This window comes from Aquarana catesbeiana, linkage group LG03, assembly GCF_042186555.1.
Source record: "Aquarana catesbeiana isolate 2022-GZ linkage group LG03, ASM4218655v1, whole genome shotgun sequence".
In the NCBI taxonomy this organism is placed as follows: Eukaryota; Metazoa; Chordata; class Amphibia; order Anura; family Ranidae; genus Aquarana; species Aquarana catesbeiana.
This window is the reverse complement of record NC_133326.1, coordinates 221,410,145-221,432,810: the sequence shown is the minus strand read 5'-3', so window position 1 is coordinate 221,432,810 and position 22,666 is coordinate 221,410,145. Positions and strand designations below refer to the sequence as shown.

The following is a 22,666-nucleotide window of genomic DNA, read 5'->3' as shown; positions in this document are numbered from 1 at the left end:
TTCCAGAAGGTTTGGATTACTGGGCACGTCCACCATATGTGTAAATATGTGCCTATTTCTGGGCATCCTCGAAAACAAAGAGCTGAGGTATTAGGTGAATAGCGAGTTAGGACTTTATAATTTGTCTCCAGTGCTAAGATGTTGGGCGAAGATGACTTAGATGTGAGCCATATGTTAGACCAGTCCGTGTCTTCTAAAGTTCGTCCCAGGTCCTCCTCCCACCTCTGAACGTAAGAGGGTCTATTAAGATTTGCTACTCCATATAATTGATTATAAAGTGATGAAATTGTACCTTTAGCAAATGGATCTTTTGTACAGATTGATTCAAAAATGGATAATTGGGATAATGGTGCATCCCCCTTTAGGAATGGTGTATAGAAATTTTTGATTTGGAGATATCTAAATATCTCAGAGTTTGGTAGATCATATTTTTCTCTAAGCGATGGGAATGAAAGGAATGATTTAGATGCTATGAAGTCATTTAGTGTCTGAATGCCTGATGTTGTCCAAGCTTTAAAAGAATTTGGGTAGATCCATGCCGGATAAAAGGCCGGATTTCTGATAAAAGAAAGGAGAGGATTGTGTGGAGATTGTAACTGATATTTGGTTTTTAGTTTATCCCAGAGAGATAAGAAGTGTTTAGTTATGGGATTATGAATTTTAAAGCGGTCTTTAGGATCAAGCCATAATAAATTTGATATTAATAGAGGGTCATTTTCTGAAGCCTCTATAAATACCCATAATGGGATTTCCTGTTTTGCATGGTATTTGGACAGACTGGCCAAATGTGCTGCTCTGTAGTAGTTAGTAAAATTAGGGCATCCCAGGCCTCCTTTATTTTTGGGAAGATGTAGTGTGTGTATAGGTATACGTGGTTTAGAAGAGCCCCATATAAACGAAGTTGCTCTTTTTTGTACTATTCTCAAAAAATAGGAAGGAATTGGAATAGGGAGGACTCTGAATAGATAAAGCAATTTGGGTAGAATAGTCATTTTGATTGCATTAATCTTCCCTATCCAGGATAAAGGAAGTTGCGACCATTGTTTTATTAGATTTGTGATCCGTCTTAATACAGGAGGATAATTGGTTGAGAATAAGTCAGAATGAGATGCTGTTAAATGAATTCCAAGATATGGGATTGATTTTTCTGCCCATGTGAATGGGAGTGCAGCCCTAGCCGGGATCAATTCCATGTTTGTGAGTGAAATATTAAGCACTAGGCATTTCTTAGGATTAATCATAAGGCCGGATAGGGCTGCAAATCCATCAAGAGCTGGTATTAAGTTAGGACCAGAGACCTGTGGTGATGATAGAAAAAGTAATATATCGTCTGCAAATATACATCATTTGTGTGTAATACCTCCTACTTCAATGCCAGTTATAGTTTGGTTTGTTCTGATGTATTGGGCCATGGGTTCGAGTATAAGGGCAAATAATAAGGGAGATAATGGGCAACCCTGTCGGGTACCTCTTTCGATATTAAAGGCTTCAGATTTGTATCCAGCATATTTTATATAGGCTTTGGGTTTATTATATAATGCTTTGATCCATGTTAAAAAGTGGGGTCCAAAACCCCATTTTTGTAATGAATATTGCATATATTGCCAGGATACTGTGTCAAATGCCCTCTTAATATCGAGAGATAGAAAACATAAAGGGATTTTCCGTTTTTTAGCAATATGTGCCAATAACACTGCCCTGCGTATATTATCGCCTGCCTGTCTATTTGGCATGAAGCCTACTTGATCTCTATGTATTAATTTTCCTATAATGCTATTGAGGCGTTTTGCTATTATTTTTGCTAATAATTTAATATCAAGGTTTAACAGAGAGATAGGCCGATAATTCACACAGGAAGTATCATCAGAAAGGGGTTTTGGGATCATACAAACAATTGCCATTAGTGTTTCTTGCCGAAAAGAATGTCCATCTAGAAGTTTGTTAAAAGTTTCAGTGAGAATGGGAGAGAGTATTTCTGAGAATGTTTTATAGTATAAAGCCGAGTAGCCATCTGGGCCTGGTCTTTTGTTAAGTTTTAGGTCTTTTATGGCGTTAGCAACTTCATCTATAGTTATAGGCTCATCCAAACTGCTTTTTTGATTCTGAGATAACTCAGGTAAGGTTATTTTTGAGAAGAAGGATTCAGCCTCTGTAGGATTAAATTCATTGTTTGTCTTGTATAAAGTTGCGAGATGTGAGTGAAATTTATGGACTATTTTAACTGGATTACAAGTGTAAACATTTTTTGATAATTTCAAACGTATTGGTTTGAAAGATTTGTTAGTTGAATTTAATGCCCGAGCCAAATATGTACCTGGTTTGTTTGTATTCATGTAGAAATTGTGTTTGGAGCGTTTGAGGGATTTATCAACTGACTCAGTGAGAAATAGATCGTATTCCAATCTAGATTTTTCCAGATGAGATTTTGTACTCTGAGATGGATTATCTTGAAATGATATGTAGGCTGCATTAAAATTGAGTTCTAGTTTTTTTGCTAGATTTTTGCGTTCCCGTTTAAATAGTGCCATTTGTCTTTGTATTGTACCACGCAAGACAGGCTTATGAGCTTCCCACAGTGTTATTGGGGAGATGTCTGTTGTATTATTAATTGATATGTATTCCTTTAAAGCTTGTTCAATGGCCATCTGATGTAGTGGGTGTTTGAGCATTATGTCCGGTAAGTACCACGTTGGGTCATGCGCTTTTGGTATGGCTGAGGCTATAGTAGTGTATACTGCATTATGGTCAGACCACGGAATCGGAATTATATCTGATGCAATAATTTCTGGTATCATTCCTATTGTTAGAAAAATATGATCTATTCTGGTGAAGGTTTGATGAGGGTGCGAGAAATAAGTGAATTTCTTTTTCATTGGGTTACTTTCTCTCCACGAATCTACCAGATTGTATTTGGAAAGAAGTTGAGAAAAAGGTAATCTAGAGGTTATTTTGGATGGTGTAAAAGGTGATTTATCTAGAAATGGGAGGAGGACCTGGTTCGAATCCCCACACATTATCACTGTTCCTATTTTGTGTGTATTAATCACTTGTAATATATGTGAGAGGAATGGTGTAGGTTGTTTGTTAGGAGCGTAGTAGGAAATCACCGCGATTGCTGTATCCATTATATAACCCATGAGTATCAGGTATCTACCTTCTGGGTCTTTAATTTCTGATGATAAGGTGAATGGTGTGGATCGGTGAAATGCAATTAGAGTTCCCCTTTGCTTGGTACAGGCAGAAGCCGTGTAAATTTGTTGATAAAAAGGAGAAATATATTTTGGAGTAGAATCTTTGGTGAAGTGTGTTTCTTGGAGGCATACTATGTGAGCCTTCTTGTTATGGAAAGTACGGAAGGCTTTGGTCCTTTTTTGAGGGACATTTATTCCCTGAACATTCAGGGAAAGTATATTTAGTGGTGCCATGGCAATAGATCAAATAGTTTTGACTTACTTTTTGTTATACAGAGCTGACTGCGCAGATCAACCTGTGTGGACTGAAGAGATGAATAGATAGAAAAGAAACCAGTGAATTCTGGAGTAAAGAGTAAACAAAAAACATATGAGATTAGATGATACATTTTATAAATTATTTTTTGCAAGTAATCACAATTTACCCGTGAAAGAGAATAAATATCTCTCTCAGGGGAATAAGTGCCTTCGTCACACTCCCACATAATATGGTTGGGAGAATGAGGAGGGCTAATGGGGTACACGGATCTTCCGCTTACAGGAGAGAAGTGCTATGTCAAAAGACATCAAAATGATGTTTCATTAATTGGAGTGCAGAATATAGTTTTTGTTGAAATTATTTATTCCAGGGTGGTTGTATATGGTTAGTCTTGCCCTAGGCTAAATAATTCAGTTAGAAAGGTACTGTTAATAACTTTGGTATTGATGAAGATAGTTTGAAATATTTTGGGATTTTAACCCTTTTAGAGTAAACAATTACATATTTTATTCATATGTAACTGTTTAGATATGTTAACTCATAAAATTGAGGTTGTATTGCTTCAGATTAGAATAAACAAAAACATAATTCTAGGAACTAGTTAGGTAATAATATATTTGTTTTAAGAAAAGAAAGAAAAAGCTTCCATTACTTCTGGATTATTGAACATATTTGTCCTAAAAAGTAATAAATCTATTGTTATTACCTGATAATATATAACTGAACAAGAATTTCCTTATTTCACTTATATATTCTAAGGCTATATGAATCAGAAGTAATAAGAAATATAACTGGAATGTAACATGATCCCACACAGTGTGTGACTATCAGAATGCAGTTACATTCAGTTATAAATACAGGTTTTTTATAGAGAACCATCTCTTAGTATAATAAATGAAGAGATATCAGGAATTAGGATGTCAGTCCATTGAATCTTCTTGGTCCATGGATGATGTGGCATAACGGCCTCTTTTGTGAGAATGATGATTCCCATTTTGTTCTGGAATTTTCTGGGTGCTGCCTGAAGGTGAAGATGATGCCATTCTTCTGCGTGTGGGAGTGTTGCTGCTTGTGGGTTCTGTCAGATTTAATTTTAAAAGGGTTTGTTGTAGTTCATCTGCTGATCTGCTTCTGTAAATTGTACCTTGGTGGTTAAATCTGACTGAAAAGGGGAAGCCCCATTGATACATAATGTTGTGGCGTTGCAGTTCCATTAGTTGGGGTTTCATGGATCGTCTTTTAGTAATAGTAAGTTGGGATAGGTCAGCAAAAATTTGATAATTGTGTCCTTGAAAATTAAGTTCCTTTTTTTCTCTTGCAGCAATTAGTATTTGTTCTTTCGTTCTGTAATAATGAAATTTTGTGATTATATCACGTGGGGGTCCATCTTTCTTTTTGGCTGTGAGGGCTCTGTGTACTCTGTCCAGTTCTAAACGTTCAATAGGGATATCTGGCTTTAGTTCTTGTAATAGAGCAGTAATGGTAGATTGCAGGTCTGTCACAGTTTCAGGTATTCCCCTTATGCGCAAGTTTGAACGTCTGGCTCTATTTTCGTAATCTTCGAGCTTAGTTTGAAGTATTAAAGTCTCTTTTTTTAATTGTTCCAATTCTGTTATATTTTCTTGGGTTGTAATTTCAATTTCATCGATTTTTATTTCTAAGGCTGCGGTGCGGTTTCCCAGCTCTCTTATTTCTTTGGTTAGGCTTTTTGTTATTTGGTCTGAGGTTTGTTTTAAAGCCTTATGAAGCATCTTTTCAAATTGTAATAATATTACTGGGGATACTGAGGAGGCTTGTGGAGAAGTTTGTGAGAGGATTTGTTCTGTATCTGACTCAAATGGAGAGTCTTGCTGTGACATTTTCTGTCTGTGAGAGCGCCCTGATGCTGTATCTTGTGAGGTGACTGGAGCTGCTTCAGCTGCAGTGAGTGCCTGTGAGCTCTTTGTGAGGTGATTTTTATTTCTGCCACGGTTTCCTCCCAGTACCATATTTCCTTCCCAAACTTTCACAGTTTGTTCTCTGGGGCAAAAAGGTTCAAATGGATACCTTTTGAGCCTGCAGGCTCCGCTTTGTCCTTCTCTTCTCTCCTCAGCGGTGTGGAGCTCTAACAATGCATGTCTGCTCCGCTAGGCTCCTCCTCCTGCCCCGTTCGATTTTAAGATTTTTAATTTCGTTCATGGTAAGATTGACAAATGCCTGAACATTAGCATTGAGGCTCAATGCCGGGAATTTGTCAGACTTCTTTTTATTTTTATTTTTGATAGGGATATTTTGAAAGCTAGAGGATGATGATTGATCAAGCTTCTGCAAAAGATGTTCTAGATCGATACGATCAATGAGGTCTGGGTGAGGGTCGTTCTCCTCCAATAGAGAGATAAGGTTATTTATGGCTTGTATTTCTTGGGGTCTTTGTTGTGTTTTTTCTTTTGTGTTTTTGGCATACAGTTGTTTGAGAATCATTTTTCTCGCAAACAACTGGATGTCCTTAATTGCCTCAAACTTATCTATGTCCTCATTTGGGCAGAAACTGAGACGCCTACTTAAAATATTTTTCTCTAAATCAGTGAGGGGATACTGGGACAGATTTACAACATTAAGGGAATCATCTTGTTCCGGCACTACAGTTCTTGAATTTATATTGTAACTAGGCTTGATGAGGGGATTGAGGTCTGTTCCTGTCCTGGGACTAAAAAAATATCCTGAGTGGGATTGGAAGGTAAGGACAGTTTACGTGAAACTGTTGGAATACTTGTTGGAGTGGTTGAGCGAAAGGAGGGCACCGTGTTGGAAATAGAAGAGATAGAACCAATTTGCCATGTAGATCACACTGTGCATGCAGGTCAGCCTGTAAGTCTGAGACATCTTGTAGGAGACTATTCCACTACATACAGTAGCTGCAAAGAGAGAAATGGTACTTTTAATACCAAATTAAATCCCAATTATCTCAAATGCCAATCTCTATAAAAATAACGGTTTGCAATGTAACGGTCCCAAAACTAAACCTCAATGGGAGCCAAATTTGTCAAATTAAAAATTTTTAATTTTAAGAAGCTGGCAATTATGTTTAATTTGCCAGCAATTTGAACGGTATCATTAATTGTCACTTTTGCTTTAGCACATCCTACAGCAAAAGTTTAAAAAAATGTTTAGGGAAAATGCATACCAGGCCCTATTAAGGCTCATGTGGATTTTAAGGGGTACAAAAAAAGGGTAAGATCCCCCAGGAAATCCATACTAGGTCCTTAGTGACTGGTAAAGATTTTAGGGGTTACGAAAACCAAAAAAAAAAAACAAGTGAGAAGTCCCCCTAGCATGCAGCCTGGCTAGGAAAGGAACATGGGGGGGGCATGCACTCCCTCTCCTGAACCATGCCCAGACAACATGACCTCTACATGAGGGGGTCAATGTCACTGCCCAAATATGGCCAATGGCCATATTTACGCAGTGATATCACCACTGCCCCGTCTCTTTGGTTACTTGCTGATGTCAGTGGATCCTAGGGACAGAGCAGATGCAAGCACACACTGCTTCCTTAGCAAGCAGTGACAGCAGGATGCTGTCATATACAGATGTGGTATGCTAGTTTTCAGTTTAGCTGTACAGACTAAATTTCTAAGCCTATAAACTTGAAATTACAAATTAGGAATCAGCAATGTTTTCTTTTTTTTTTTCATCATTTTTAATAAATCAACGCCTATGAGTTAGTCAGATTTTTAAAAACAATGTTTTGCCTGCATAATTCATATCTTATCTCAACAGTTGTTAGGAGAGACAGATTTACCTGGTTATCCCCTTGTATGTTTAAAAGAAATAAAGCAAAGGTTAAGAAAGCTGAACATGCAAATTAAGACAAAAATAACCTAAGATAATAAGATGAATAAAGCTTAATGGCTATTATGAAATGTGTGATAAACACAGAAAGGGAAAGACAATTATCTATGTTGTTGAAGATTGTGTTGAGAAGGCATGCTATGATCAACTTAATTAGGCGGTTTCTAATTAGACTTAAACTGTTTTCTGTACCAGGTTACACCTTCCTAAATATAATCTCAATCACTTTATTTATAACTCCGATAATAATAAATAATTATATATATGTTACAGCAATGTTTCTCAACTCCAGTCCTCAAGTACCCCTAACAGGTCATGTTTTCAGGATTTCCCTCAGATGAAATGGCTGTGGTAATTACTAAGGCAGTAAAACTGATCAAATCACCTGTGCAAAATAGCCTATAAACTTGAAATTACAAATCAGCCTTCTCTTTAAGAATCTCTACTCCTCGTGCCCTTGATTAATAGTAATGCATTGTTGGGAAACCTGTCATAATAAGATGGGTAGGGTTAACCCCAGCAATGTTTTTTGTGAATAATTTTTAATAAATCAACGCCTATGAGTAAGGCTGGATTCACACCTATGCATTTTTAGTGCTTTTTGCATTTTGCAGATTTGCACTACAGAACGTGTTCCATAGGAAACAATGTTAACTGGACTGTAGTGCAAATCTGAAAAATGCAAAAGCACTAAAACTGCATAGATGTGAATCCAGCCTTAGTCAACTTTTTAAAAACACTGTTTTGCCTGCATAATTAATATCTTATCTCAACAGTTGTTAGGAGAGACATGGGATACTTATTCTAAGACACTGAGAGCTTACTGTAGTTGCAGATCTATAAATGAACTTGAATAATTTAATACCTCCTATTCACCCAAAGGTTTATCCAAAACAATATCCAATAGAAATGTCATGTGTCAGCATGGGTTATGATCCAGAGACACTGAATAAACAGATATAAAGTTTACAATGGATCTTTTAACGCTATTACAAAATGTACCATACACTCTATAATGCATAAAACAATATCACTTTTATTGTCATATTTATTACAACCTTAACTCTTAAAACTAAGTAGGGCCCAGCACTCAGCACACCTAAAGACTCATAATCAATCTAGGTGGTAATTTGTAATCTAACCAGAAGTGCAGCATATATACAAACTGTACATTAGAACACAATGATAACGCAAATCTTTAGCTGTCTGAATACTGGAACCGTATAATTCATAGATTGCTTATGGATAAATCAAAGCAAAATCCACAATGGGGATCAGCCAGCATATGACAAAATGAGAGGGTAAGACATAAATTGACTTTATGAGACTTATACTTTCCACATCAACGTATTAGGCAGAGTAGTCAATAAGATGAAATTAAGGTAGCAAGCTGTAAAACAAGCAAGAGCTTTGTTACATCAGAGAATGATCTTATAAACACCACGGTGATAGCAAGCAGCAGATGACAAATATGCAGAGACATCAAGAAGTTGGCAGCTTGAAATGCAAAAAGCTTATCAAATCTATAAATATGTACATTAAATATAATATTAAAAATATGGAAGAGGAAGTGTGTTAAAATATGAAAGTCATGTCAAAGAAAATAATGAAGGCTGCCATTACAGACCTCTGCTTTTAGGGATTATACTGTAGTTCCCTAAGGGACATTCAATACTTTGGCTTTATTGCTAAACCTGGAATAAGTATAGAGATGTGGAAGTCTGTTAATTGACAGAATGCCATGGGCAGTTTAGTCAAAAGCTAGTACATATCCACTCTATAAAGTGGAGGTAAAACTACAAAAATAGGAGTGGTTATTATAATGTCCATCTAACTGAATAGTTGCTCTGTAGAGCAAAGACATGTATTTTCTTTTTAAGCTCGCTAAAGAATCAGTGGAGCCATCTGATAGAGTTATCCCCTTTTATGTTTTAAAAAAATAAAGCTGAACATGCATATTCAGACAAGAATAACCTAAGATAATAAGATGAATAAAGCTTAATGGCTATTATGTGATAAACACAGAAAGGGAAAGACAATTATCTATGTTGTTGGAAGATTGTGTTGAGAAGCCATGCTATGATCAACTTAATTAGGAACACCTAGATGGTTTCTAGTTAGACTTAAACTGTTTTCTGTACCGGGTTACACCTTCCTAAATATAATCTCAATCACTTTATTTATAACACAGATAATAATAAATCATTATATATATGTTACAGCAATGTTTCTCAACTTCGGTCCTCAAGTACCCCCAACAGGTCATGTTTTCAGGATTTCCCTCAGATGAAATGGCTGTGGTAATTACTAAGGCAGTGAAACTGATCAAATCACCTGTGCAAAATAATGGAAAACCTGAAAACATGACCTGTTGGGGGTACTTGAGCATTGGAGTTGAGAAACATTTTGTACAGAATATGGATTGCCAGCTTTATGGGACATTAACATATTTCGCAAATTTCCCTCAGACTGTTGGGGGGCCAGACTATAGTTTAAAAAAATAGGAATGAATTACTATGCACATATCTTATTTGTAGTGCAAAAAACAGGGAAAAAAAAACAAATCAATATTTAAAATAAAGAACAATTTTAATCAATATAAACGTATTAGTATTTCACAGACTCCCCTCATCACTGAACCCCTCCCCATCACAGATCCCCCCATCACAGACCCCCCTCATCACAGAACCCCCCTCCCCATCACAGACTCCTCTCCATCACAGATTCACCCCCCATCCTAGATTCCCCCATGAAAAAGCCCCCATATCAGATCCCCCCACATCACAGACCCCCCATAACAGGCCCCCCATCACAGAGCCCCCATCACAGACTACCCCAACCACAGATTTCCCCATCACAGATTCCCCCATAACAGACTCCCCCCATCACAGACTCCCCCCATCACAGATCCCCCATAACAGACTCCGCCATAATAGATCTCCCCATCAGAGATCCCCCCATTACAGACTCCCCCCACCACAGATCTCCCCATAACAGATTCCCCCATAACAGATCCCCCATAACAGACTCCCCCATCACAGATCCCCCCATATCAGACTTCCCCATCACAGACCCCCCCATAACAGACTACCCTGATCACAGATTCCCCCATCACATACTCCCCCTATAACAGATCCCCCATATCAGACTCCCCCTATCACAGACTCCCCTATCACAGACTCCCCTATCACAGACTCCCCCATCACAGACTCCCCCATAACAGACTCCCCCATAACAGACTCCCCCATAACAGACTCCCCCATCACAGATCCCCCTCATCACAGACTCACTCATAACTGACTCCCCCATACCAGACCCCCCCACTAACAGATTCCCCCATCACAGATCCCCCCATAACAGACTCCCCCCATCGATATTACACTGCCGCCCCTTCTATAACACCACAGCACTCCCCCTCCCCTCTGCTACCTTAATCACACAAGACGCAAAGCATGGCAGGTCTGGACAAAGGGCGGGACTTTTAAAGTGAAAGGCAGGTGATTTATTGCTGGGACCGCCCCCCTGCCTAGTAACCAATCACCCGCTTCTTAACGCAAAAGGTCCTGCCCTTTGTCCGGACCTGTTACGTTTCTCGTCTTGTGTGATAAAGGTAGCAGAGGGAAGGGGGAAGGCGGCTTGCTGCGATGTTAAAGTTGCAGTCTGCGGGTCGGGTAAATCACCCCTTAAGCATGTGGGTGAATTTATGCAATAAGAGGTTTTTTGTTTGTTTTTTAAAAATTGAGAGGAAGAATGATGGAGATACTCTATTTTAAATCAGCCTACAATTTGGAGGAGAGTATACTGGAGGAATGCCATTCTATCATTTAAAAAAGACAACATGACTAAAAAGTCCTATTTATTTAGAGGCCAAGGCTATTCGGTGAGGGTGTACACACCAGAGTGACGATGAAGATAGTACATATTACAAAGAATCTTTAAAGAATGGATTCTATATATGTTTGCTAAACTGATTCACTATACAAGTTGATAAACATATACTATGTTTAGTGATTTGTTTTAATATTTTTACTATTTTAAATAATATAGTTATATGTTATAGCTTTTTAAGGTATTTTTTTTATTATACAAATACTGTCTTACCAGAAAAGTCAATGCTTTGGCCCACACCTACCCATACTTCACTGTCTGTCAAATGAACCGACATATGATCAGCACTAAAGTGTGGGAATGTAGAAGAGGTCATGCTGGACATCAGTTCTTTCATAAAAGGGAGCCTGGCTTTTAGGGCTTCTGGGAAATATTTAGGATAACTAAAGTTACATGCAGGCACCCCAAGTGTCCTATATCAGTTTACTATAACTATAGTTCAGATTTTCAAGTCTTTTACAGCAGATTGAACTGCTTGCCTACCATTTGTTTTATTTTTTTACACATATTAAAATCAGCATTTTGTGCAAGAAAATTACTTAGAACCCCCAAATATTATATATTTTGTGAACGCAGAGGCCCCGGAGAATGGAGGCTGTTGCAATTTTTTATGTAGTCTCCTTGTGATAGCATTGGGAAGATGACATTACGGCAAAACGTACGTCGAGGCGCATCCCGGTAACGTTTTCACTTCCAGCCAATTCCGGTTTCTGCATCTCCAGGCGGCGGAACGCACGCCGGCCAAGATACAGTATGAGCGGGATGGCTGCTTCACAACCCACCTGGTACTACATGTGGTCTTCCTTCAGTGCCGAGTAATGAGGCCACTTGACTTGCTGTTTTTATTGTATTTTTTAAATATTAAACGGAATTATACTAAGGTCCTGCTTTTTCTATTTTTTCTGAGCAATCCTGAATTGGAGTGATTTCCTAGGCTTATCCTATTGGTGTCTACCAGTATAGGCGACAGTTCCTAAATCTGTCAAAGCCCCACCTGACCTGTCTTTTTAATTAAAGGTGTCATGGTGGTTTGGTAAGTAGGCTACTTACCTTTATCCACTGGGTGTTCCTTGTTTTTCCATGATTGTTTCCAGTGGTGACGGGATAAAGATCCAACTACTTCAAGTGTATATGGACACTCTTGCTACTTAAATCCATTGGGACTTTTTCTGTCACTTTGCACTATATGTATTACTAAGATATTAGTGCCTTATATGCATTATTAACCCTTTTTTGCACTTTATTTGTAACGTTGCTTAAATATTGTGTTTTCTTTTTATATTGTTTTGTTCAAGCGCCCTCTTATACTATACAACCCCCAGCATTGGGCAGATGACTGGTCCCCTTTATGGAGATATCAAGGGTCAGCCAAGAAATTATGGCTCTGAGACCTGAAGTGATTAAATCCTTGTTGCTTCAAGTATCTTTCGTCACAGAGAAAATAGGGGAACTCCCTAGAGGATTGGGCCTGCCCTGGAACTGCTATGGACATCAGTGGGGGGGGGGGGGAGGGAGACTTTGGAGCACTGTAAAATGATTGGGCGGATAACTTCCACAGGAAAGCTGGTTGCCAGCTGAAAACAATTATATTAGGATCATAGCTGCAGCCTTGATCCTGGTGTTAACCACTTGCTGAGACGACATTTATAAATCTACGTTGGTTGCCAAGTGTGTAATGAAAATACATATATAACTCCATTTTCCAAACATAGTTAATTCTTTACAAATCTTTCACAAACCATCCAGACATATCTATCCTGCCATTTTCATATGACTTTTCTCCTCAGAAAAAAAATAAATTTAACTGTAGAAATACCAAATGTTCCAGCTTTTATTCTGTGCTCTGTTTGGCTATGTATTGTGTGCTAATCACATCCTTTTTAAACTAAAGACTTTAGTAAACAGACGTGAAAAAACTTGATGGTGTGCAGTATTTGTGCCAAGTTTTCTAAACCTGACAAATGTAATATTGCTCTGAAGAGTAAACACTAGCTGAAACATAAGGCTTTGGCAACAAAGGATGCAGAAAAGTACCTAAAAAGAAATATGAAATCTCTGAAATGAGCTTAAGGTGTAGAAAGAAACTTGAGTATGCTTTGCAAATATTAAACTGAAAAAGCACTTCCACGGAGATAGACATTAATTGACGTATTAAAAGCAGAACGAAACTACATCTGAGCATTACAAACTGAAAACACTATTTAATTCATTTTTAATATTCAAAGATAACTCACCCATCTATCCATGTCTCCATGCTTTATATTGATGAGAAATCACTTTGAGAAACACCCCTTAGCATTGCCAGCCATGGGCAGCCATCTTGAGTAAAGGCGGATGATTCATGTAGCTTTTACTTCCTAGAATCCATCTGCCCTTAGGTGAGGCATGCGGGCAGGAGGGTATGCTTAGCTGAGAAAACCCCTCCTGAGGAATCCTAGGATGTATGACCTAGAGGTATAGGATAAGAGTTAAGGAATTCTGCTGTAACATTATGGAAGAAATCTTATTTGCTTAATTTGAGCCTCAAATGTGCTCAAACCAGCCCAAACCATTGTGCAGTGTTGGTTTGACCAAAAACAACCGTCAGTTCAAACTTTAGAATATTATTAAATTAAAATTGTACTCAACCCAAATTTAGTTTAACTGAAGTCCGTTAACAAGGTAACAGCCACTATATTAGTGGACAATGTGCTCTCTGTGTAAAAGTTTTACTTTATATTCTCTGTTCCTTGAAATTTCAAATCCTTTACTTTCCATTTAGTGTGAACGTATGTCATCATAACAATGAGTTGGTTTTTATAGCTCTACAACCGAAAGAGCTGCTTGGTAATTTGGGTTTCCTTTTCTGCACCCTGACTCCAAGAACAACATCAGCCCCTCTGACACACCTGGTTAAATGAAAGTTACTACAGCCATTCTAAGAACGTGAGCATAGATACCTTTAACTTGTGAATTAGTGCCAGGAAATAGACACACGACTGGTTAGTTGTAAATGAACCCAATGCATTGGTAAGGATTAGAATATGTAGTTCAAAAACTGTAGATTACAGTAGAGTCGTTGTCCTCTGGACTACAGTTCCCGCAGTACTGCCTGACTCAGTGTATTGAACTCTTCCTGCACAGTAGCTCCCTCCTCTTTCTGATATAGCTGTTAACCAGTTTAGCACCACAGGCCAGCAGCTACAGAGAGCAGCTACAGAGAGCAGCTACAGAGACCAGCTACAGGGAGCAGCTACAGAGAGCAGCTACAGAGAGCAGCTACAGAGACCAGCTACAGAGACCAGCTACAGAGACCAGCTACAAAGACCAGCTACAGAGACCAGCTACAGAGAGCAGCTACAGGGAGCAGCTACAGGGAGCAGCTACAGAGAGCAGCTACAGGGAGCAGCTACAGGGAGCAGCTACAGGGAGCAGCTACAGAGACCAGCTACAGAGAGCAGCTACAGAGAGCAGCTACAGAGACCAGCTACAGAGAGCAGCTACAGGGAGCAGCTACAGGGAGCAGCTACAGAGAGCAGCTACAGAGACCAGCTACAGAGACCAGCTACAAAGACCAGCTACAGAGACCAGCTACAGAGAGCAGCTACAGAGAGCAGCTACAGAGACCAGCTACAGAGACCAGCTACAGAGACCAGCTACAAAGACCAGCTACAGAGACCAGCTACAGAGAGCAGCTACAGGGAGCAGCTACAGGGAGCAGCTACAGAGAGCAGCTACAGGGAGCAGCTACAGGGAGCAGCTACAGGGAGCAGCTACAGAGACCAGCTACAGAGAGCAGCTACAGAGAGCAGCTACAGAGAGCAGCTACAGAGAGCAGCTACAGAGACCAGCTACAGAGAGCAGCTACAGAGAGCAGCTACAGGGAGCAGCTACAGGGAGCAGCTACAGGGAGCAGCTACAGAGACCAGCTACAGAGAGCAGCTACAGAGAGCAGCTACAGAGAGCAGCTACAGAGAGCAGCTACAGGGAGCAGCTACAGAGAGCAGCTACAGAGAGCAGCTACAGAGACCAGCTACAGAGAGCAGCTACAGGGAGCAGCTACAGGGAGCAGCTACAGGGAGCAGCTACAGAGAGCAGCTACAGAGAGCAGCTACAGAGAGCAGCTACAGGGAGCAGCTACAGGGAGCAGCTACAGAGAGCAGCTACAGAGAGCAGCTACAGAGAGCAGCTACAGAGACCAGCTACAGAGAGCAGCTACAGAGAGCAGCTACAGGGAGCAGCTGCAGCCAGTGTTTCTCTTATACCCCTTTCACACTGTGACACTTTGCAGGTGCCACAGCGCTAAAAATAGTGCCTGCAAAGTGCCCTAAAAGAGCAGCTGCTGTGTCTCCAGTGTGAAAGCCCCGAAGGCTTTCACACTGGAGCGGTGCGCTGGCAGGACGGTAAAAAAAGTCCTGCTAGCAGCATCTTTGGAGTGGTGAAGGAGCAGTGTATACACTGCTTCTTCACCGCTCCTGCCCATTGAAATCAATGGGGCAGCTCGGCTATACCGCCGGCATAGTGCTGCTGCAGCAGCACTTTGCGGTGCTTTAACCCTTTCTTGGCTACTAGCAGAGGGGTAAAACCGCGCCACTAGCGGGCGAATACCGCCACTAACACGACGGTAAAATGACGTTAAAAATAGTGCCATTTTACCGCCGACGCCGCTCCTGCCCCAGTGTGAAAGGGGCCTAACTCTCCATTCTTAGCTAAGCACCCAGTTACATTTTTTTGGTAAGTGTACTTTTTAATGCAGAGCACAAATCTGGAAACATCCCAAAACCATATTCTATTTCTATATCCTCATCAACTACTGAGATTTCAGAAGCCATATGGTGCTAAGGTTTATTTAAAAAAAATAATAATAAACTGTAAATTTGTACATTTGACAAAAGGCAAACTGAGTTTTGCAAAGTAATGCCCCGTACACACGATCGGACTTTGTTCGGACATTCCGACAACGAAATCCTAGGATTTTTTCCGACGGATGTTGGCTCAAACTTGTCTTGCATACACATGGTCACACAAAGTTGTTGGAAAATCCAATCGTTCTAAACGCGGTGACGTAAAACACGTACGTCGGGACTATAAATGGGGCAGTGGCCAATAGCTTTCATCTCTTTATTTATTCTGAGCATGCGTGGCACTTTGTCCGTCGGATTTGTGTACACACGATCGGAATTTCCGACAACGGATTTTGTTGTCGGAAAATTTTATATCCTGCTCTCAAACTTTGTGTGTCGGAAAATCCGATGGAAAATGTGTGATGGAGCCTACACACGGTCAGAATTTCCAACAACAAGGTCCTATCACACATTTTTCATCGGAAAATCCGACCGTGTGTACGGGGCATTACTCTTTATTTGTGTAGCCCATTCTAAAACAAAAGGGAAACCAGACTTGTATCTGGTAGCAGATACAGTATATCAATAAATTTTCTTCAGAGACAAATAAGATAACATCATTTTACAAAATTTAATTATTAGAAATGCTGAGATTTTTTTCCAAAGGTATGTTTACACCATTTTTACTCTAATTTACCTCTATTTTGCTCCTCAGACTATAGGGCTACAGAGTTATGCTGGGGAGCCAGTAGGTATATTAGCAACATCTTCCCCTCATCTAAATCACCAAGTTTTCCTGGCCCGTTTCTGCATGGGCAGCATCCTGTTGTGGTCACCTATACTCAATTTATGCATTGATATGTATTGTATAAGGATTGTTCACTTTCTGTGGAGAAAAAGAACTGACCCTTTAGTGATCAGGGCAAGGGACTATTATTATAGTATTATTACAACCCAACTGACTGCAATGCTAGAAAAAATATTGCGATTTATGTAAAATGTTATTCTAATGTTTATATTTATGGTTTTTTTTTTGTTTTTTTTTTTACAGAAAGCTTTAACCAAACAAATTGGATGAAAAAATATCCAGCATGCAATGGTGCCAGACAATCTCCCATCAACATCGATGAGAATCTCACACAGCTGAACATGAATCTCAAGAAACTAACTTTTCAAGGCTGGGAGCAAGTGTCCAATCATACTTTAATTCGCAATACAGGAAAAACAGGTACGCTTTATTCTTTCTTGATTCACTACACTAGACTATGAAGATTACAGTTATTATCTCAGTGGAATGTGAAGAGAGTCTGCAATTGTCAACGTATGCATTAGATGTACAATTCTATTTTGCCTGAGGTAGTTTGGAGGCTTTGCACCTTCGAGCTGGATAACCCAAAATTATCTAACAGTTACTTGAGTACAATTTAATTGCATGTTTCACCTTGTATTGGTGACTCTGAGTCTGCTACATGTACAGATGGGCATCAGGAAATTTTCAGGTAGTAGCAGTTCTATTTAAACTGTTTTACTGTATATGTGTTGTAGTGGGAGGGAAGTATGAATTCAATCTCCAGTAAAATTTCCTCTTTTAGCATTTATTTAAAAAGAATGCAATTGTTTTTATAAACTTTTATTGTTGAGCATAATTTGGGAAAATAGTGATTTGTGTGCAGTTAGTTAAATAGTTGAAGGACACTATCAGTACAATAATCCCCAAAAATAATTCACTGAAGGGTATATTTATGAATGAATTCAGACCCATTTACCTGCTGTAAAATCATCACGTGCATTTATTTGCCTTTAGAAATGTCCTTTAAACGCTTCCAGTGTGAATGGGGCTTAATTGAGCAAAGTTGCCTAAGAACTTGTGAATGTAAGTTGGAGCTGGTGATTTGATTTATTCACATTAAGTTTCTCCTTTGTACCTGGTTTTCTGTCAGCCACAGAGGTTTCTTTGGCGAAAGGTCATGTTATTGCTGTTACTTTCACATTTCCTTGTTCCACACTCCAGTGCCCAGTGTTTTCTTCTGTGTGGTCATCAGCTTTCAGCATATCATGGAGGAGGCACCATATTAAAGGGCTAGTTTGAGTATTGCTCAGTGTTTAAGCAAAACCTCCACACACTATCCGCTGGACCCTCTGTGTTCTCTTCTAGTGTTTTCCTATGCCTTCAGTGATCCCCACTGTTTCCTACCCAGATAGCAAGGATAACCTACCACAAATGTGTGGCAGTGTTGAATTGTAAGTCTGTTAACTTGTTGCACATTCTCACTGGCTAGTTGTATACTTGCAAAGCACTTGAAGCACAGGTTCCAGTTGACACTTTTCCAATTTGTAGCAAATTTGCGTGGCAAGTCTCTAGGAAGAGCAAAGTTACAGTAGTGAGTCTACAGCAAGAGCTCTGCAAGTCTATAGCATGGAAATTCAGCCATAGAGAAACTTGTGGCAATATATAAAACATTCCATGGACTCAACATGCCTCTCAGAAAATAGTTTGAAGTGTCTACCTTCCAAAATGGGGTCATTTGGGGGGGGGGGGGGGGTGCTATCTTGACATTTCAGGGCCTCCGAAACTGTGATAGGTAGTGAGGAAGTGAAATCACCATTTTACGCCCTTAGAAAGCCTGAAGGCAGTGTTTGGTTTTCAGGATCCTGTACATGGCTAGGCTCCCAAAAAATCTCACACATGTGGTATCCCCATACTCAGGAGAAGCAGCAGAATGTATTTTGGGATGTAATTTCACATATGCCCATGGCATGTTTGAGCAATATAGCAATATATTTAGTGACAACTTTGTGCAAAAAAAAAAAAAAGTTTATGATTTTTCCCGAAACTTGTGACAAAATATAAAATATTCCATGGACTCAACATGCCTATCAGCAAATAGCTTGGGGTGCCTACTTTCCAAAAAGGGGTCATTTGGGGGGGGGGAGTTGAACTGTCCTGGCATTTTATGCACAACATTAGAAGCTTATGTCACACATCACCCACTCTTCTAACCACTTGAAGACAAAGCCCGTTCTGACACTTTTTGTTTACATGAAAAAATTAATTGCTAGAAAATTACATTGAACCCCCAAACATTATATATTTTTTTAAAGCAAAGGTCCTACAGAATTAAATGGTGGGTGTTGCAAATTTTTTTTCACACAGTATTTGCGCAGCGATTTTAAAAAAAGCTATTTTTTGGGATAAAAACAGTTTTTTAAATTTGAATGCACTAAAACACACTATATTGCCCAATTGTTTGAGGAAATAAAAAAAATGATCTTATGCCAAGTACATGGCTAACAACACGACATGCTTTAAAATTGTGCACAAACGTGCAGCGGCAACAAACTACATACATTTTAAAAAGCCTTTAAAAGCCTTTACAGGTTACCACTTTAGCTTTACAGATGAGGTCTACTGCTAAATTTACTGCCCTCGATCTGATGTTTGTGGTGATACCTCACATGAATGGTGCAATTGCTGTTTACATATGACACAAGACCTATGCTTGTGTTCATCTTTGCATGTGAGCACAAGGGGGACAGGGGTGCTTTTTAAAAAAAAAAAAAATTATTTATTTTGCTTTTTTATTTTATTTTTAAACTGTTCATTTCATTTTTTTTTAATCATTTTTATTGTTATCTCAGGGAATGTAAATATCCCCTATGATAGCAATAGGTAGTGACAGGTACTCTTCTTAGAAAAAATTGGGGTCTATTAGACCCTTTATCTCTCCTCTGCCCTCAAAGCATCTGACCACACCAAGATCGGTGTGATAAAATGCTTTCCTAATTTCCCAATGGCGCTGTTTATATGTGGCGAAACTGAAGTCATGAAATGCTCATAGCTTCCAATGTCTTAAGCCATAGAGATGATTGGAGCCATTCTGGTATCCGATCAGCTCTATGATCAGCTGGCAGAACCACCGGCTGCATTCTCTGGTTCCTTGGTGGAACAGGAGAGCCCCAGAAAACCATGGAGGATGGAGGGAGGGGGGGGCGTTCCCTCCCACTGCTTGTAAAAGCAGTCTAGAGGCTAATTAGCCACTAGGATTGCTTTTACATGAAAGCTGACCGCTGGCTGAAAAGAATGATACCAAGATGATACCTAAACCTGCAGGCATCATTCTGGTATAACCACTCAAATTCTAGCCACATACCAGTACGTTGCAGGTCCTTGTTGGGAATATATTGTAATGTTCTTTTTTTCATGCAGCCTGTTGGCCGAACAAAAAAAAAGAGATTGATCGGTGGGTATGCCCACCATTAGAATACCGCCCTTCATCCACCCACTTCTAATGATTGCCATACATGCACCTTTTTTTTTTAACTGTAGTGGTGAAATCACCTCTACAGCGCTGGAGTCGCTGATTTACGTATCGTGAGAGCAAACGCTGTTGCTGTCAAGATAAATAAATCAGTGCTGCAACTGAATGGCGTAACTGAAAAGCAAACAATGGTAACAATAAAACATGAACTCAATAAAACAACTTCTTTTTTTATCGCAATCTGTGCCTAAAAAATATATGCCAAAGCATGGGGCAAGCCGCCCCTAATGTTAGGAGCAAATCACCCCTCCACCCCTGTCCTTCGGCATATATGCTCTTTTTTTTAACTGTGGTGGTGAAATCACCTCCTACAGTGCTGAAGTTATGGCTTTACGTATCGTGGGAGCAAATGCTGTTGCTGTCAGAATAAATAAACCTGTGTTGAAGCTGAATGGCGTACCTGCTAAGCAAATGATGGTTAACAATAAAACAAAGTAACATTACAGTATAACAGTAAGACATACCATAACTGCAAAGCAAATACAATAAAAAACAGTAAAAATAAAACATTACAGTTCTAAAATACAGTAACAATAGAGAGAGAACAATAGAGAGCGGACAATAGAGAGCGAACATAAGAGAGAGAACAATAGAGAAAGAAGAAAAATAAAATTACAACTCTTTTTGGCTTTTTTTTTGCACTTTTATATAAACTGTAAACTGTAACTGTAAACGTTTCAGATTAGGGTCTCTCAAAATGTGATGGTCATCTCATCTTTCGAGACCCTGTCTAAGTGTGCCCTAGGACTGTGTAGTGCTGCTAATACTCCACTAGTGTATGGTAGCATTTGAAACAGTCACTGATGCAGAGACCAGGTTGGTCAGGTCAGGAGGGACAATAAAAGCGGGTGTCACGCCTAAATCCGTGCTTTCTGCAGACACAACATCTTCTTTGAGGTGTTCTTTGGGTAGGGGTACCAGGGAGGACATACGGAAAATGCCTCTCTTGCAGCCGGCTCACTACACTTGCCTTGGGAAGTTGGGCCACAGCACTGTCTGGAAACAGAAGGGCTGTGATGATCCTGCCTGGAATTTTAGGAAGGATCCAGTTTGTCCTGAAGCTTTGTATAGCACATAAGCGTTCAGAAGAGCCAATTGGAATAAATATACAGACACTTTTTTGTACCAGCATCTGGCCTTACGGGCAATTAAGTACAGTGCCGACATCTGGTGGTTGAGGTCCGACCCTCCCATGTTATATTCATTGACACAGAGGGGTTTCTCCACACCAGTCGCCGTTGGAATTTCGACTGTCGTATCTGCGTGAAGGGAGGACTGAACGAAAACATTCCAATTATCCCTCTATTTCACTGTGAGCAAATTATTACATCTCAAGCAGGCTCTCTCCCCCCATCTAAGTCGGGACAAGCCGTTGGGGGAAGCCCCGGCGATTAGATTCCACACTGAAAAAGGTGACTAAAAAGTGTCACACCTGTCTAATAATTGTCCACGTACAAGTGGTACCCCTTTCCGAATAAGAGTGACACCATGTCCCACACAATCTTACCAGTGCTCCCTATGTAGTCTGGGCAGTTCTCTGGCTCCACGTAACTATCTCTTCCCTCGTAAACCATAAAACTATATGTATAGCCTGTTGCCCTGTCACAGAGCTTATACATCTTGACCCCATATCTGGCTCGCTTGCTGGGAAGATACTGTTTGATAGACAAGCAGCCAGAAAATATAATCAGGGACTCATCAATGCAGACAACTTGATCGGGTGTAAACAAGGCTGCAAACTGTTGGTTCAAGTGGTTTACGAGGGGCCAAATTTTGTAGAGCCAATAAAATCCAGGGTCACCCTGAGGACGACAGAGTTCATTGTCGTTGAAGTGAAAAAAAAAAAGATCTGCTCATATCGTGTCCTGGTCATGCAAGCAGAGAACACGGGCATATGATGAATTGGGTCAGTGGACCAATATGACTGCAACTCACTTTTTTATGCCCATGAGGAAGGATAGGCCCAGGTAGGTCTTAAATTCGGAAACCATAATAGGTTGCCAATCTCTGGCAAGGGCCAACTGGGGATTAGCAGCAATGAATTGACCAGCATACAAATTGCTTTGGTCCACAGTAGATCTATAGAGATCTTCCATGAAAAACAGTGAATAAAATTCAAGTGACGTAAAAACAACTGTTTCCACCTGAATTCTGGGTTGGCCAGTGAATGGGGGAAGTACGGGCGCTGCAGAAGTGGTGGGCTCCCAATTCGGATTTGCAAATGCAGTGGAAAGGGCACTATGGGCTCGATGGGCCTGTGTTTGTCTTCTTGGTGGCTGTGGGACACTACTTGTGCTAACCACCACACCAGCTTGAACTGCACTTATGGGACTCGCCACATCACCAAGTGTTACT

General features: G+C 39.9%; 1 protein-coding gene across 6 annotated transcripts in view; it reads left to right on the top strand.

The window, feature by feature from the left end:
* Nucleotides 1-22,666, top strand: part of PTPRZ1 (protein tyrosine phosphatase receptor type Z1) — a 375,560-nt gene that overhangs the window by 131,170 nt on the left and 221,724 nt on the right. For all 6 annotated transcript variants that reach the window (XM_073619797.1, XM_073619802.1, XM_073619801.1 and 3 more), the window contains exon 3: nucleotides 17,044-17,220. In XM_073619797.1, coding sequence (XP_073475898.1) covers nucleotides 17,044-17,220 — 177 coding nt within the window. The remainder of the gene's footprint in view (nucleotides 1-17,043; nucleotides 17,221-22,666) is intronic.